Genomic DNA, 17902 nt, shown 5'->3' on the forward strand with positions numbered 1-17902 from the left:
TTATCCTTATAATAGTGTTTTTCATAGAGCAGAAGTTTTAAATTTTACTGAATTTTAATTTATCAATTTTTTTTCTTTCATGGATCTTGCTTTTGGTGATGTATCTAAAAACTCATCACCAACCCCAAGATCACTTAAATTCCCTCCTGTGTTATTTTACCTTTAGGCCTATGATCCATTTTGAGTTAGCTTTTTTGAAAAGTGTAAGGTTAGTGTCTAGATTTTTTTTCTGGGAGGGGGCAACTGTTAGGCCACCTTTTTATCCTTCCTCTTTTAGTGCATTTGGGATTTTTTTTCTAAGATCAGAGCCTCAAATATATTAATATTATCTCTATTAATCTTTGAAATTATGGTCTGTCAAATCTGTCAAGATCTTTTAAAATTTTTATTCTTTTATTCATACACCTTTTCACATTTATTAATTTTTGAGACAGATATTTGTTTAGTGCCCACTATGAGCTAAGCCTTGTTCTAGGTATTGGGGATATAGTCTTAACAAAATAAATTCCCTATCCGTCCTTAAAGAGCTTCATTTCAAGGTTTGAAAGCAAGAATGCAGGTGAGAAACAAATATATCAGTAAATGTATAATTTGTCAGATGGTGATGAGTGCTAAGAAGAAAGATTAAGCAGGGTAAGGAGACAAAGGCTAATAGGGGTGTTATTTTACTGCAGATAGTCAAGGAAGGTGGGTCTGACAAGATGAGCTTTGAACAGACACCCAAAGGAAATGAGTTAGTTATGTAGATGCTTGAGGAAGAAGTATCACAGTATCACGAGCTGTGATACTGCATGTCCAAAGGCCCTGAGGCATGTGTGTATTTGACATATTTGAAGCATGGTAAAGAGGCCAGTGTAGTTGGAGTGAAATGAGCAAAGGGTGAGAGTAAGAGAGGATGAGGTTAGAGAAGTAAGGAGGGGGAAATGTCAGCTTTGTATCATTTATGTATCTAGTAAATTACCTTTCACTTCCATTGTTGATGAAGTATTGCCTAAGAAAAGGCTGAAAGGGGACCCTTAATGAAATGTCCTAGGAATCTTCCAGCAATTTGACATCATTCCAATGAGCATCACATTTTGGACATAGATATTCAGTTGGTAGCTCATCCACTTACTTGTTTTCTAGCATGTTGTTTCCACATGTCTTCACCTTGTCCACAGGGATATCATAAAGTGACTTGCCAGGCATCTTGCTAAAGACCTGATGTAATGTGTCTGTCTAATTTCCAAGATCTACTAATGTAGCTAATCTGTCAAAGAAGGAAATGAGGACAGTATGAAATCACTTGGCCTTAGTGAGAACACAGGCTAATTCCTCATGATCACTTATTTCTGGGTGTTCATGAACCATCCTTTTCATCAGGAGTGACATACATACATTTTTTTAAAAGTCAAATATTTGCGAATATGTAACTGTAAAGCCCATAATTTTATTTTTAGAATAAAAGTGGAACTATTCATCCTAAAATTAGATGGTAGTATTTTAAGGAGTCTTCCTTTTTCCTGTGTGTTCACTGTGAATTAATGTCACATAGGACTTACTGGCTCAGATGCTGGAGTCTTTTCTCGCACTAGTTGGATGTCCAACAATTCAGTTCAATTTGATTGAATTCAATTCTGATACCAATGCCTGGAGTTAGTGCAGACTCCAAGGGGTTAAGGGCTGAGTTTCACAAGACTGTCCACACTTCAGGCGCCAGTCTCACATCCTGGGGAAATGGTCACCTGTTCTTCTGACCTGCCAACTACGAATCCAGGGTTCTCCCAACCTCCCCTCAGGTTCGGTAACTCAAACTCAGGAAAGCACTTTACTTAGTTTACCAGTATATTATAAAGGATACTACTCAGGAACAACAAATGGAAAGATACATAGGGCAAGGTATGGGGGCAGAGGGATTGGCATAGAGCTTCTATGCCCTCTGTAGGTGTGCCTCCTCTCAACACTTCAGTGTTGAGGTATTTGCTTCCAGCCTGGAAGCTCCCCACACTCCATTGCTTAGGAAGGTTCCCTTAAGCAGGCATGATCAATTAAATCATTGGCCATTGGTGAGTAAACTCAATCTCAGGCCCCTCGCTCCTCCCTGGAGGTTAGGGGTGGGGCTAAAAGTTCCAACCCTCTAATCACCTTGCTGATCTTTCTGGTGACCAGCTCCCATCTTGAAGCTATTCAGGGGCCCACCAATCACCTCATTAGCACAAACTGGCAAGATTGAGAGGGCCTTGCCATGAATAACAAAAGACATTTTTATCACTCAGGAAATTCCAGGGGTTTTAGGAACTCTGTGCCAGGAACCAAGGACAGAGACCAGACATACATATGTATATATATGTACGTATGTATGGGTTTTTTTTTTGTTTTTTGTTTGTTTGTTTGTTTGTTTTCCTGAGACAGAGTCTCGCTCTGTCGCCCAGGCTGGAGTGCAGTGGTGCAATCTCAGTTCACTGCAACCTCCACCTCCCAGGTTCAAGCGATTCTCCTGCCTCAGCCTCCTGAGTAGCTAGGATTACAGGCATGCATCACCATGCCCGGATAATTTTTGTATTTTTAGTAGAGATGGGGTTTCACCATGTTGGCCAGGCTGGTCTTGATCTCCTGACCTCGTGATCCACCTGCCTTGGCCTCCCAAAGTGCTGGGATTACAGGCGTGAGCCACCACGCCTGGCCCAGATATATATATATTTTTATTATGCCATAGGTGCTTAAGCCCATCTGAAATCCAGACATTTAATTTTTGTCTATTAGTATGTATAGCGTGATATCAATTGGAGGGAGTGTTTCCTATTTTAATATTAGTTGCATTATGTCTATTGAAATTTAGTGTTTGGTTTTAGAAGTATACATATTATTGGTGGCTTAAATGGTTCATTGAAGTCTATGTATGTATCTGAAATCAAATGGTATCAATAAAAATGGTAAGTCTTAGGCATTGTTTTGTGACGACTTTGAATCCTACCTGTATTTCTTTATGTATGGTCATAACAAAACAATAATAACCTCCTTTTATTTAGTGCAATACCAGTTATGAACAGTTACCTTACCAGTTGCTTTACATACTGCTTTACAACTGGTTTACAGAGAAGTTATCATTATTCCCTCCCTCAACACACATAATTTCAGTGATGAGGAAATTAAGATCCATAGAATTTAAGGTCACTCAGCTAAAAAGTAGCAGAGTTGAGATTTAATCTGGGTCTCTTGGGCTCTGACATCTGTGCTCTTGTCATTACATCTGCTTCTCCCTATTTGCATGTACACTTGACTTCCTATAAAGGATGTAATAGAATCTGCACTCGACTGGAAATGATGCCCTTGACTAGCTAGCTGTGTAAGAGACAAATTATTGGGTTTGAATTTTATTTTCAAAGTATGGAGCTGACTAGATGGTTTCTGAGGTCCCTCTGGCTCTAAAAGTGTAAAACTGTAATGACTGTACATAATTGCTTTGATAGCTATTTTTTAAATGTCTATCAGTTATGTAAAATTTACGAAGACAGTCAGTGTAAAACTTTAAAGAAGATATCCCACATTTTTAAACCTTTAACCTTGTGGCTCTAGGTTGATAAACTCACCAAAGGCTTCCTTGGTATTTCAGACAGATTATGAGGGACAAGCCAAGAAACTCCTGGAACTGATGGAAAACACGGATGTGATCATTGTTGCAGGAGGAGATGGGACACTGCAGGAGGTATGACTGTTTTTCTCTTTGAAGCTATTTTGAAGGTGAGAAAAATGGAAATTAAATCCTAGAGCAATGGTATCTTGTAATTTAAAGAAATTTTTTATTTTAATTCATTATTTTAGGATTGTTGCTCTCTAAAGCTAGTATAGCTTTAAATTTTTCTCCTGCACTTCCATTTCATTGCTTTTTGTAAACCCTCTACCCAGCACATAGAAGGATTTTTGTATTATCATATTTAAGTTTGATAATATTGAATATAACAGAAGAAAAAATGGTGGTGGATGGGATAATCTCGTTATATTTTGAAGACTCTTATGAAGTAGCCCTGTTTGTAATGGAATCATAGTTTCCATCAGCAGGTATGTTTCTTATAAATAGATATTCAGCTATCCATTCTCACGTCATTTCCATTACATATAATATTATACTACATTAATAGGAAGAGGTATACATGTTAAGATACATGCATCTGCTTTTGTTTTAATATTGCATCTTCTCAATGAGATGCCACTATGCACCTATTAGAATGGCCAAAATTTCAGAACACTGATGATATCAAATGCTGGCAAGGATGTGGAGCAACAGGAACTCTCATTGTTGGTAGGAATGCAAAATGGTACAGCCACTTTGGAACAGCTGGGTGTTTTCTTACAAAACTGAACACACTGTTAACATACAATCCAGCAATCATGCTCCTTGGTATTTACGACAGGAGTTGAAATCCTGTGTCCACACAATTGCACATGTAGCAGCATTATTCATAATTGCCAAATCTTGGAAGCAACCAAGTTGTCCTTTAGTAGGTGAATGAATAAGTAAAGTGAGATATATTCAGACAATAGGTATTATTCAGCACTAAAAAGAAGTGAGCTATCAAGCCATGAAAAGACATGGAGGAAACCTAAATGTATGTTACTAAGTGAAAGAGGATAGTCTGAAAAGACTACATACTGTGTGATTCCGACAATTTGATATCTGGAGAAGGCAAAACTATGGAGGCAGTGAAATCGTCAGAGGTTACCAGATGTTGAAGAGAGGGATGAATAGGCAGAGCACAGAGGATTGGTAGGGCAGTGAAACTATTCATTATGATACTGTAAGGGTGAATACATTTGTGTTACACACAAATTTGTTTAACACAAATTTTGTGTGTGTGTGTATTTGTTATACACAAATGTATAAGTGTTATACATTTGTGGAAACCCATAGATCTGCAACACCAAGAGGGAACCCTAGTGTAAACGATGGACTTTGGGTGATGATAATAATGTGTCAATGTAGGTCCATCAGTTGTAACAAATGTGCCACTCTGGTGAAGGATGTTGATAATGGGCGGAAGGTTCACGTATAGGGGGCCAGAGGGACGTGGGAAATCTCTGTATTCCTCTCAATTTTGCTGTGAACCTAAAACTACTTTTAAAACATAAAATTTATTAATAAAGATACCCTTAATGCTTATTTTGGTCCATTAAGGGTGGTAAGTATGTTACCCTGCAAGTACTCTTCTTTTCTAGCAGCAGAGTAGTGCATTCATTATATTTTGGAAACCCCTAAAGAGCCCAGTGCAGGTGATCCCATGCACTGCTTAATTATTCAATCCTATATACTATAATTCATATTCATACCTCATTTCTGATTGCCTGTTGTCCCCATTCATTGGTTTTACCAGTGTTCAGGGATCAGAAGCTAACAGCAGAGTACTGTCCTATGTTTGACTTAGTCATTATGTGAGCCTTAGTAAGCTTCTTTTAAAAAGGCTGTGCTAATGATGTTGTAATTGTTTTTATGGCTTTTTAATGAAGTGTGAAGAATATTGATAGCATGCCTACAAAGAAGGAAGTAGACCTCTCAACAGCCCCATTTATTCCTGAAATTCAGTGAGGCAGGAGAAGATGAAGGGAGGAGATCTGGGTCAGGTTTTACTTTACAAAATGTTTTTAAAGAAATTGTGTATTTGGTATAATTACAGTCATATAAAAATATGCACTGATTAGAAAAAGGATTGGAGGGAAATATATCAAATATAAACAAGTGATTTATAATTGGTTATCTGGGACCGGGTGCGGTGGCTCATGCCTGTAATCCCAGCACTTTGGGAGGCCAAGGTGGGCGGATCACCTGAGGTCCAGAGTTTGAAACCAGCGTGACCAACATGGCGAAACCCCGTCTCTACTAAAAGTACAAAAATTAGCTGGGCATGGTGGTGGGCGCTTGTAATCCCAACTACTTGGGAGGCTGAGGCAGGAGAATCGCTTGAACCTGGGAAGCAGAGGTTGCAGTGAGCCGAGATCATGCCATCGCACTCCAGCCTGGGTGACAGAGTGAGACTCCATTGCAAAAGAAAAAATAATAATAGTTGTTTATCTGGCATGGTGGAATTATGAGAAATTTTTTTTGTATTTAGGTATTTTTCACAGTTTTTACAGAATACTATCCTTCTTCATATTTGTCAATAAGAATGATTTGTTAAGTGCACACTCTCTGAGTGTAGCAAAGTGCTTTTTTCCTGTATGTGTACTTCATAGTAGTAAACTAGGGTTTTCTGTATAATTGATGTGTACATCATATTTATACCCATTTTATAGAACTTAAAACATATTTTTACTAATACAACTTGGAGTTTTTATAATTATTTTATCTTAGCCTTTATTGTATTATTGATCCTAGGTCAAAAATAAAATCTAATTTAGCTCTGATTGTATTGGAGAATACTATATGTTTTAAGATCCAATGCATCTTTTAACAGAGCTTCTAAGAAGAAAACAGGAGTAAGTTTATGGTCTATGAAAATTGAATCCAATTCTTTTATTGTAAAGGAAATACATATTATTTATAACAATGTTTTATTATTACATTTGTAGGTTGTTACTGGTGTTCTTCGACGAACAGATGAGGTGAGCATTAAAGAAAGAGTAATTGCATTTTAACTTTTATTTTTCTGTTCTTTTTTATTGCTTTTCTTTCTTTTACTTTTTTTTCCATTTTATATTTTAAAACGGGTACAAATTGTGCTTTCTTGAATTTTAGAAAAGAAAATACTGCTACCCATGTCATAGAACACATATATTAACACATGGGGACTTTTCTGGTTTGGTAATTGATGGTATCCAATAACTTTGACAATGGTTATTTAAAATTTTGTTATGGAATATTTTTTTCAAAGAACTTTTTCATAAAAGAAATTGTGGCATATTCATATAGTGGGAATCATCTAACAGTTAAAATGAATGAACTAAATGTATAAATATCTACATGGCTAAATCTCAAAAGTTTTGAATAAAAAAAAAGCAGGTTGCCCAGGTATGTTATGCATTTCTACAATGTTTTAAAATTCAGAAAACAATACTATGTATTGTTAATGGATGCTTAGATATGTAGCAAAAGAATAATAATGTGGATGAAAAGGAATCACACCAACCTCAGGATAATGGTCTCCTCTGGGAAGGGAGAGAGGAGAATAGTTTTAGAAGGGACTTTCATTGTATCTCTGTCGTTTTATTTCTTGAAACATATGAAGCAAAAAGGTAAATGTTAACGTTTGTTAAATATAGGTTGTGGGCACATGGGTGTTTTTGTAACATTATTTTATGCACTTTTCTACAATAGCTAGAAGATCCTTCTCAGTCCCTTTGGTAATAGTACATTGTGCTCAGAATTGTTTTGAACCTTACAGTATCTATTGTATGTGTGGCATTTAATTAACTGCTATGCCAGTACCATCTATTATTTGAACTTGTTTATTCTCTTTGCCTTATTTGTACTTAAGATAGTTTATAAAGCACCTTCACCTGTCGTTGGTCACTGTATAAATGGTAGACATTTTTAGTTGAATTTTATCTGCAACTTTATCAAATAGTGTGACAATGTAATACAGTCTCTGTTGCACTAGTGCATTGATATATTATCTTCAAAACCCTCATTATCTTAATGAAATTTCTTTCAAACAGTTGTCATTAATGAGTACTAAAATATTTCTTCCAAATTCTGAGTCATTTTGTTTTCATTGACTGCCTTGTTTTAGAAATTACCCACCTAGCTTTATTTGATTACTGGTCTAAGGATGTGGAAAGGAGATGGGGAGGCAGATACAGGGTCAGTTATTTGTCATAGTGGACACAACTGTGCTTCTCCATTAAGCCTGATTTTCTGATCATAACAATAAAACTTTCCTTTTCTTTTCCCCCCACCAGGCTACCTTCAGTAAGATTCCCATTGGATTTATCCCACTGGGAGAGACCAGTAGTTTGAGTCATACCCTCTTTGCCGAAAGTGGAAACAAAGTCCAGTAGGTTGTCAATGTGGGGAATTAGCATTTGTGAGTGAGCGAGCCTGGGAATGAAAAATTTATGTGTATGCTATAACTTTCTTGAGTTTTGATAGCCTGAAACTTCAAATAATTAAGAGGAGGACCTAGATCAGAGTTCAGCCTTTCAGTTCATTGGGAAGTCTCCCAACTTGGTTGTGGGACTCTTATAATAAGTCTCCAGGTCAGGTAGGGAGGTGAGTACTTGATGTCCTTTTGTCAGTTATGAAGATAATATCCCTGACCTAAACCGTTTTTGTGCTTGTACATTGTAAGATTCTTTAGTGAAGACATATTTGTGCTGATCATTTGTTTGCTTTAAGTATATGCAATGACAAATAACAAGTCCCTTGTGAAGACTGAACTAGTAGCCTGGCTTCATTATCTTGATATTAAAAATAGCTAAAACAAGTAAATATAGCCACATCCTTTTGGGAATACTTAAAGTGGTAGACAGTGTAGACAAAGTAGACAGGGAAAGCAGTGTAGCTCTGACATCTAAATTAAATTGCTGTGAGTCTCACAGTGTTTTTGGGAGTCAAGCAAATTGTTGTTATTATTGTTCTTTTTTGCTTGAAGGCATTATGTAAACAAAGCTCTGCTCTTTCAAGAAGATAGGAATCTTGAATTTGAGCTTTGACAGTGATTAATAACATAATTTTGAGCAAATAGTTGTCAAGAAGACCCAAATAAATGGAGAGATAGCTGAGAGACCAGTTGCCTGATGGTTAATGTAAGCTTTGTGACACATTGGAGGAAGTCAATAAATAAATATTTGTTGCATGATTTAATGAAAATTTTCTCATGATTTTTCTGGTTATAATCTTCTAGAATAAATAATAAAAATACCCAAGTGATTTTCTGTTTTGGTTAAGGATTTTTTTTTCTGCTTTGGAATTCTTTGATTAGGCTGGCTTTTGTGAATTTATTTTTGCTATTGTAATGTTAGGAGTCAACTGTATCTCTTTTAACAATTCTATATTTTAATAAGCATCTTAGTCCAGTTTTCAAAACACTAGGCATACACACATATATATATGTCAGATCTTCATTCAAACTTCTTTTATATTTCAAACCTTAATATAATGGGGATTATTCAGCTATTCATTAGCCATCCTGAGGGCCTAACTACAGGAGAGGCCATTTCAGTTGGCCATCCTTTTTTTTTCTTTTTCTTTTTCTTTTTTTTTTTTGAGACGGAGTCTCGCTCTGTAGCCCAGGCTGGAGTGCAGTGGCGCGAACTCGGCTCACTGCAAGCTCCGTCTCCCAGGTTCACGCCATTCTCTTGCCTCAGCCTCTGAGTAGCTGGGACTACAGGCGCCCGCCACCACGCCCGGCTAATTTTTTGTATTTTTAGTACAGATGGGGTTTCACTGTGTTAGCCAGGATGGTCTCGATCTCCTGACCTCGTGATCCGCCCGCCTCGGCCTCCCAAAGTCAGTTGGCCATACTTTTTATTCCCGGTTTAGAATTTCTGAGGGGCAGTAGATAATGACAGTTAATTGCTCACATTTTTGCTTTTCCAAGATGAATCCTGTCTGATTCAGGTGTTGGTTACATTAGAGAGCTTGTCTTCTCCTTGTGTCAGTGTAGATTTTTTGAATTGCTTTAGCCAGTATTCCAAATAGCATATGTCATTGATCCAAGGGTAGACCATTTTCCTTGGAGACCCCTTGCCTGTCCAAAAGCTAATTTACACAGAGTGTGGCAACCCCCAGGGTCTGAGAGAGTCTTCAGTTTGGGGGAACTGATTTTCCCTTGTAGTTAAACTACTACTGTTGCTGCTGCTATTTATAGTTTAAAAATTTATAAAACTTAATTTATAAGCATGCCCCAGGGCTCTTAGGTAATCCAGGAGGTCTGTCCTGAGTTCAGAGTTCTGTAGGCCTCATAAAATGGCAGAAGCCTAAGGCTATTTAAAAAGAACAAGGCTTTGCTTTTTGCACTGCTGTCAAGATTTGTTGTACCATAGTTACTACAGAGGAAAAAAGAATTTTGAATTTGGAATGTTGCAAGTAAATAATCTGAAAAGTGCTATTCCATGCTACAGTGCTGCTTTATTTAGAACTTTTAGTTATTGGCAGGAGAATGATAAATTATAGGTTGCAATTTTAGCTGTCTTCTGCCAAGCAATTTAGGAAAAAAGTTTAATATAAAAAGACTTTATGAGTTACAACAATTTTTTTTTTAAGGTCAGCCTCTCAAAGGCATTTACTAAATCTCTCAGTGTGTTAAATACTGTTCAGAATAAGTACAGTGCTTTAGGATCCTTTCTGATAGCTGTTTTCAGAATTAATATATTCATATCAAATTAACTTAAACTTGTGAGCATGCTGCTTACTTTCTCCTACACTGAAACTCATATTCCAAACTGCTGCCTACTTCCCAAGTAGCATCTATATTGGAGAGAAAAAAATGGTGTAAAAATGAGTTGATAGAGAAACATGAGAAAGTATAATAGTTTCAGCTAGAGTTTAATCCAAGCATTTGAGTTAATGTGTCTATCTTGGGATTTTAAAGTATCTTACGTTGTACCTAACTTTGTTAGAAACACTGGTTTAGGTGGATTTGATTCCTTAGGTGTTTACATTTAGTCCTGAGCACATTGATGGGGAGGCCTGTAGAGCACCCAGATTTTAGATGTGGGTTTTTTCTTTGGGAATCCATTGATATCCATTTGATACGTCCAAAGCAGCCTTACAGGTTAAGTTAGCACATCTTTGGAGGCAAATTTCATTTTGTGACATGCCGGGTCTGTCCTCTTGGTAATTTCATTCAATCTCTCTGAACCTCAATTTCTCTTACATGTGTTTATCAAATGCACACTAGTAGTACCTACTTCAGAAGATTGTCAAAAAGCTAAAATAGGTCTATTTACGTAAGTGTAATTATGCCTAGTAAAGTGGACTTTATTCATATTTATTAAAAATTCATTTGGGGGGACAAACAGTAAATAAATAGGTTGACTACAATTACTGAGTCTAGATTCTATAATTAAAACAAATATAAATCAAAACAGATAAGCCTCTATTCTATTGCTAACTGCTTCACCTAGAAAAGTTTTTTTTGTTTGTTTAAAAAAGGAAAGAATGTTTTGTAGTCATTCAAATCAGTTACCATAAGATGGCAACAATTTCTATGAAATTCACAGTATCAACCAGTTCTGCACATAGCAGAATAGATTAGGAGGTGCCCTGTTTGGTTAGGAACTGCCCTTTTTTGAATGGAAATTAAAGTACTTTCTAAATGACTTCTACTTGTAGTTGTACTTAAACTCCAGACAAAATAATTATTTTACTTTATTAATAATTACTGTATTTATTTTTCCAAAATATAGCTATGTAACAATAGAGGCAATAGGACACTAACACTGATATACCTTTACAAAAACATGAAATACATATGGATAAATCTAACAAAATATGTGTAAGATTTATATGATGGAAACTACAAATCAGTGAAGAGAGAAATCAAGAAGACCTAATTAAATAGAGATACTTCTGTGTTCATGGATTGTGAGGCTTAGTACTGAGATGTCATTCTCTCCACAACTGATCTATAAATTCAATACAATCCCAATCAATGTTTCACAAGGCTTTTTGTAGAAATTGAAAAATTGATTCTAAAATTTATACAGAAAAATAAAGGAAGCAGAATAATCAAAATAATTTTGAAAAAGAACAAAGTTTAAGGATTTACCCTATCTAATTCCAATACTTACTCTAAAGCTACAGTGATCAAAACAGTGTGGTGCTGGCAAAACAAGAGACGTAAATCAGTAGAAGAAAGAGTCCAGAATTAGACCCACACACATATGGACAATTGATTTTTCAATAAGGGCACCAAAGCCATTCAATGTATGATAGAAAAGACAGTTTTTTTCAACAAGCAGTATTGGAACAGTTGAACATATACAAAAAGTAAACTTCAACCCATACCTCACACTGTATCTAAAAATTAGCATCAAATGGATTGTAAACCTATATATAAAACCTAAAACTGTAAAGCTTCTAGAAGAAAATCTTTAGTCATTAGAGAAATGCAAATTAAATCTACCATGAGATGCCACTATGCATCTATTAGGACAGCATAAACAAGAAAAAAAAAAGCAAACAAAAACCCGTCAAATAAATGCAGCAACTGAAACTCTTGGATATCATTGGTGCAAATACGAAATGGTAGCCACTTTAGAAAATGGTTTGGCAGTTTCTTGTAAAATTAAACATATACCTACCATATGAGCAGCAATCACACTTATAGGTACTTATTCAAAAGAAATGAAGATATATGTCCGTACAAAAACCTGTACATGAATATTTATAGTAGCTTGATTCCTAACTGCCAAAAACTGGGAACAATGCCAATGTCCATCAACTGGTGAATGGATAAACAAATTCCAGTACATCCATACAATGGAATATGGATAGTCTACTGATACATCCATTCATAAACAATAGTGTAGATGAATTTCAAGCTCATGCTAAGAGAAAAAAACTGAACTGGAAAGGCTCCATACTTTTCGATTCTATTTTATGACATTCTGGGAAAGGCAAAACTCTAGACGCAGAAAACATAGTAATTGTCAGGAGCTGAAGGTGCAGGGAGTGGGTTGGCTGCAGAGGGTTATGAAGGAACTTCTTGGGATGTTGAAAATGTTATATATATTTGTCATGGTGGTAGTTATATGACTGCAGCTTTTGTCAAAATTTATAAAACAGTGTACCTAAAAGTATGAATTTTACTGTGTATATATCATACCCCAATAAATCTAACTTTAAAAAAGAAGTTACACTTCCAGTTTCCAGTTCCACATGTAAGGAGCTTGGAAGTTGTCACTCTGTCCTAACAATAAATAAAAAGCTGAACAACCTGAAAACTCAGCAACTCTTCTTGTATCTGAAGGAGAAGGTAGGACATAGGGCAAACTGCTGCCCCCAAGATTGGAGAGACAGGGGAATACAGGGGATTTTGACTTAACGAAGACACACACTGGAAACCACTTTGGAAACCACTTTGGAAACCAGTGGCAGGGTAGGAAAACCTGACCTGTAATTGATAAATTGCTGAAGCTCAGTGTGATTAGCTCTGAGAGGAGTCCCAGTCTACTGGGATCCAGTCATAAGGAGTCCCCCACAATATTGTGAGATATGCCTCCAGGAGCTCAACCAGGAACTCACAATAAATATCAGAGAAAAATCGCCTTATACTTCTGGCACTGGTGGGGAAAAGGAACCATTTTGAAATATGCCACAGTATTCTGTTCTTCTTAACAAGGCCTGTCCTCAGGAGAGACAAGTTAACCAGAGCCCAACCTGCTGGAGTATTATCAAGGTTTAACTGGGGAAGGGAAATACTTAATTCTAGTCAGCTCCAGCCTTGCATGTGGGAGAAGGGAAAAAGCCAATTCCAGCCTACTCTAGCCATTCTGTCCACCTAAGGGAAGAGAAAAAACTGAGAAACATTTGTTCAAAGTCCAGAGACAGGCTCATTAAAGCCTGAGACCTAATCATCGAACCTAATCATTGCTTCCCCTCCCTTCACATGCTACATGGATGTCAATAGTACATGCCTTTTGATGATACTTTTTTTAACCTATAGACTTTCCAAATGGCTCTCAGAATGTAGATAAGAACGGTCTGTGTTCAAAAGAATCAGCAATTAAAATGAAGCGCATCCTAGTAGTCCTGGAAAATAAGAGAAATATGTCTCAGGTTCTGGATTATATTTTGCTAAGATAACTATAACAAATTCTGCCCTTTAGTTACCCTTCTGGCTGTTAGAGCAAGAATAAGTATTGTTTTTGGAAATGCCTGAATTTCTTACAATGAATAAAAAAAGTTATTAAGTGTCATATTTTCCAATGGTAAATAGGAGTCGGGCACAATGTAGAGACTCAGTAAATGTTAAATGAATGAATGATCAGTGCCTTGTATGAACTTCTCCTTGCCAAAGCTTTCTCTTTGAGTCCCTATAAACTACTAGTACTTTGGCAGGAGGGAGGGAGAGAGGGAAGGAGGGGGAGAGAGAGAGAGGGAGAGAGAGAGAATGAGAGAGAATATGTGTGTGTGTGTGTTCGTGCATGAGTGCATGTGGCAGTGTGGTGGGGGAGATGTTGCCTATTTTTCATAATATGATCATTTCCTTTTCTCTTTTAGACATATTACTGATGCCACACTTGCCATTGTGAAAGGAGAGACAGTTCCACTTGATGTCTTGCAGATCAAGGTAAATCTTTTCATCACATATTGAAAAAATTGTGAAAGTAATACTCGCTTACATGTTAAAGAAAATAAAATGTAGCAGTTCAAATGAGGTTATAATGAAAACAATAGTTGCTCTTCCATTCCTACCCCAAGTATTAGTCCCCAGAGGAAATAATTTTACCTGTTAATTCTAGTTATTATCACTAATTAATATGCTTTTGCTCCTATTTTAAAAATGTGGCTAAAAGTGTAATATTTACCATTATAGTCATTTTTAAGTATACAGTTCAGTAGTGTTAAGTACACTTAACTACTTTTTTTTTTTTTGAGAAGGAGTCTTGGTCTGTCACCCAGGCTGGAGTGCAGTGGCACAATCTCAGCTCACTGCAGCCTCTGCCTCCTGGGTTTAAGCAATTCTCCTGCCTCAGCCTCCCAAGTAGCTGAAATTACAGGCACCCACCTCCACAACTGGCTAATTTTAACTACTTTTTGATTTATCAGTTTTAGACCTTATCTTTGACCTCTTTGTTATACAGGCATACCTCATTTTATTACACTTTGCCTGACTGCATTTCACAGATATTGTGCTTTTTACAAATTGAACGTCTGTGGCAACCCTGCCCCAAGCAAGTCTACCAGTGTCATTTTTCCAACAGCATGTGCTGACTTCATGACTCTGTGTCACATTTTGGTAATCCTCACAATACCTCAACCTTTTTCATCATTACTATATTGTTATGGTGATCTGCTATCGGTGATCTTTGATGTTACTATTGTAATTGGGGCACCACGAATTGTGCCCACATATAATGGCAAACTTAATTAAATGTGTGTGTTGACTGCTCCACCAACCAGCCATTTCCCTACCTTTCTCTGTTCCCTGTGACAAAACAATATTGAAATTAGACCAGTTAATAACCCTACTTGGCCTCTAAGTGTTCACATAAAGAAGACGCATCTGTCTCTCACTTTAAATCAAAAGCTAGAGATGAGGCCAGGTGCGGTGGCTCATGCCTGTAATTCCAGCACTTTGGGAGGTCCAGGCAGGTGGATCACTTGAGGTCAGGAGTTCAAGACCAGCCTGGCCAACATGGCGAAACACCATCTCTACTAAAAATACAAAAATTAGCTGGGCATTTAAAAAAAAAAAAGAAAAAAAGCTAGAAATAGGTATGCTTAGTGAGAAAGGCATGTTAAAAGTTGAGATAGGCTGAAAACTAGGCCTTATGCCAAACAGCCAAGTTGTGAATGCAAAGGAACAGTTCTTGAAGGAACTTAAATGTGCTACTACAGTGAGCATATGAATGATAAGAAAGTGTGGCCTGGTGCAGTGGCTCATGCCTGTAATCCCAGCAGTTTGGGAGGCCGAGGTGGGTGGATCACTTGATGTTGGGAGTTTGAGATCGGCCTGACCAACATGGAGAAACCCCATCTCTACTAAAAATACAAAATTAGCTGGGTGTGGTGGCACATGCCTGTAATCTCAGGTACTTGGGAGGCTGAGGCAGGAGAATCACTTGAACCCGGGAGGCAGAGGTTGCGGTGAGCTGAGATTGCGCCATTGCACTCCAGCCTGGGCAACTAGAGCAAAACTTTTTCTCAAAGAAAAAAAGAAAGAAAGAAAAAAGAAAAGAAAGTGAAGCAGCCATGTTGCTGATAGGGAGAAAGTTTTAGTGGTCTAGATAGAAGACCAAATCAGCCACAACATTCCCTTAAGCCACATCCTAATCCAGGGCAAGGCCCTAACTCTCTCCAATTTTATGAAGGCTGAGAGAAGTGAAGAGGCTGCAGAAGAAACGTTTGAACCTAACAGAGGTTGGTTCATGAGGTTTAAGGAAAGAAGCCCTCCTCCTAACATAAAGTGCAAGGTGGAACAGCAATTAGCTGATGGAGAAGGTGCTGCAAGTTATCCAGAAGATCTAGCTAAGATCATTGAAAGAGGTACCCGTACTAAACAACAGGTTTTCTATATAGACAAAACAGCCTTTTATTGGAAGAATGTGCCATCTCAGACTTTCATAGCTAGAGACGGGAAGTCAATGCCTGGCTTCAAAGTTTGGGACAGGCTGACTCATGTTAAAAACTACTGCAGCTGGTGACTTTAAGTTCAAGCCAATGCTCATTTACCATTCCAAAAGTCCTAGGGCCTTTAAAAATTATGCTACATCTACTCTGCTTATGCTGTATAACTGGAAAAACAAATCCTGGGTGATAGTACATCTGTTTACAGCATAGTTTACTGAATATTTTAAGCCCACTGTTGATACCCACTGCTCAGAAAAAACAATTCCTATCAAAATATTACTGCTTATTAACAATGCACCTGACCACCCGAGAGCCCTGATGGATATGTACAAAGAGATTAATGTTGTTTTCTTGCCTGCTAACAGACATTCATCCTGCATCCCATGGATCAAGGAATAATTTCAACTTTCAGGTTTTATTATTTAATAAATAAATTGTGGACCAAAGGTCATCAATAGATGAACTACTGTCTTGGCAACAAAGTGAGACCCCATGTATACAAAAAACTTTGTAAAAAAATTAGACAGGCATGGTGGTGTGGGCCTATAGTCCCAGTTGCCATAGATAGTGATTCCTCTGAAGGATCTGGGCAAAGTAAATTGAAAACCTTCTGGAAACGATTCACCATTCTAGATGCCATTAAGAACATTCATGATTCATGGGAGGAGGTCAAAATAACAATGTTAACAGAAGTTTGGAAGAAGTTGATTCCAACCCTCATGGATGACTTTAAGGGGTTCAAGATTTCAGTGGAGGAAGGAACTGCAGATGTAGTAGAAATAACAAGAGAACTGGAATTAAAAGTGGAACCTGAAGATGTGATTGAAATGCTTCAATCTTATAAAATTTGAATGGATGAAGAGTTGTTTCTTATGGATGAGCAAAGAAAGTGATTTCTTGACATGGAATGTAATCCTGGTGAGGATGCCGTGAACCTTGTTGAAATGACAAAAAAAGGATTTAAAATATTACATAAACTTAGTTGACAAAGCACTGGCAGGGATTGAGAAGACTGACTCCAACTTTGAGAGAATTTCTGCTATAGGTCACATGCTATCGAACTGCATACATGCTGCAGATAAATTCATGAAAGGATGAGTCAACAGATATTGCAAACTTCATTGCTGTCTTATTTTAAGAAATGGTCACATCCACCCCAACCTTCAGCAACCACCACCCTGATCAGTCAGCAGCTATCAGCATGGAGGCAAGACACTCTACAGCAAAGATTATGACTCACTAAAGGCCTAGATAATTGTTAGCATTTTTAAATTTAGCATTTAATGTTAGCATTTTTTTTAAGTTAAGGTGCATACTTTTTTTGACATAATGCTGTTGTGCACTCAATAGACTATAGTATAATATAACTTTTATATGCACTGGAAAACCAAAAAGTTTTTTTGACTCATTTTATTGTGATACTCACTTTATTGCAGTGGTCAGGAACCAAACCTGCAACGTCTGTGAGGTATATAAGAATTGCTCTCTATCTCCTCTCAATATAATTGAAATGCTATTTTTAGTTCCTTTATTTTATTTATTTATTTATTTTTGGACAGGATCTCACTCTGTCACCGAGGCTGGAGTGCAGTGGCACAATCACAGCTCATTGCAACCTCAAACTCCTGGGCTCAAGGGATCTTCCTGCTTCCACCTCCTAAGTAGCTGGGACTATAGGCCCATACCACCATG

General features: G+C 37.2%; 1 protein-coding gene across 4 annotated transcripts in view; it reads left to right on the top strand.

The window, feature by feature from the left end:
- Positions 1-17902, top strand: part of AGK (acylglycerol kinase) — a 102338-nt gene that overhangs the window by 56058 nt on the left and 28378 nt on the right. For all 4 annotated transcript variants that reach the window (XM_016945479.3, XM_016945481.3, XM_016945480.4 and 1 more), the window contains exons 6-9: positions 3593-3685; positions 6541-6573; positions 7870-7964; positions 14138-14207. In XM_016945479.3, the coding sequence (XP_016800968.1) occupies positions 3593-3685; positions 6541-6573; positions 7870-7964; positions 14138-14207 (291 nt within the window). The remainder of the gene's footprint in view (positions 1-3592; positions 3686-6540; positions 6574-7869; positions 7965-14137; positions 14208-17902) is intronic.

The sequence above is a fragment of the Pan troglodytes genome, chromosome 6, assembly GCF_028858775.2.
Source record: "Pan troglodytes isolate AG18354 chromosome 6, NHGRI_mPanTro3-v2.0_pri, whole genome shotgun sequence".
Classification (NCBI taxonomy): domain Eukaryota; kingdom Metazoa; phylum Chordata; class Mammalia; order Primates; family Hominidae; genus Pan; species Pan troglodytes.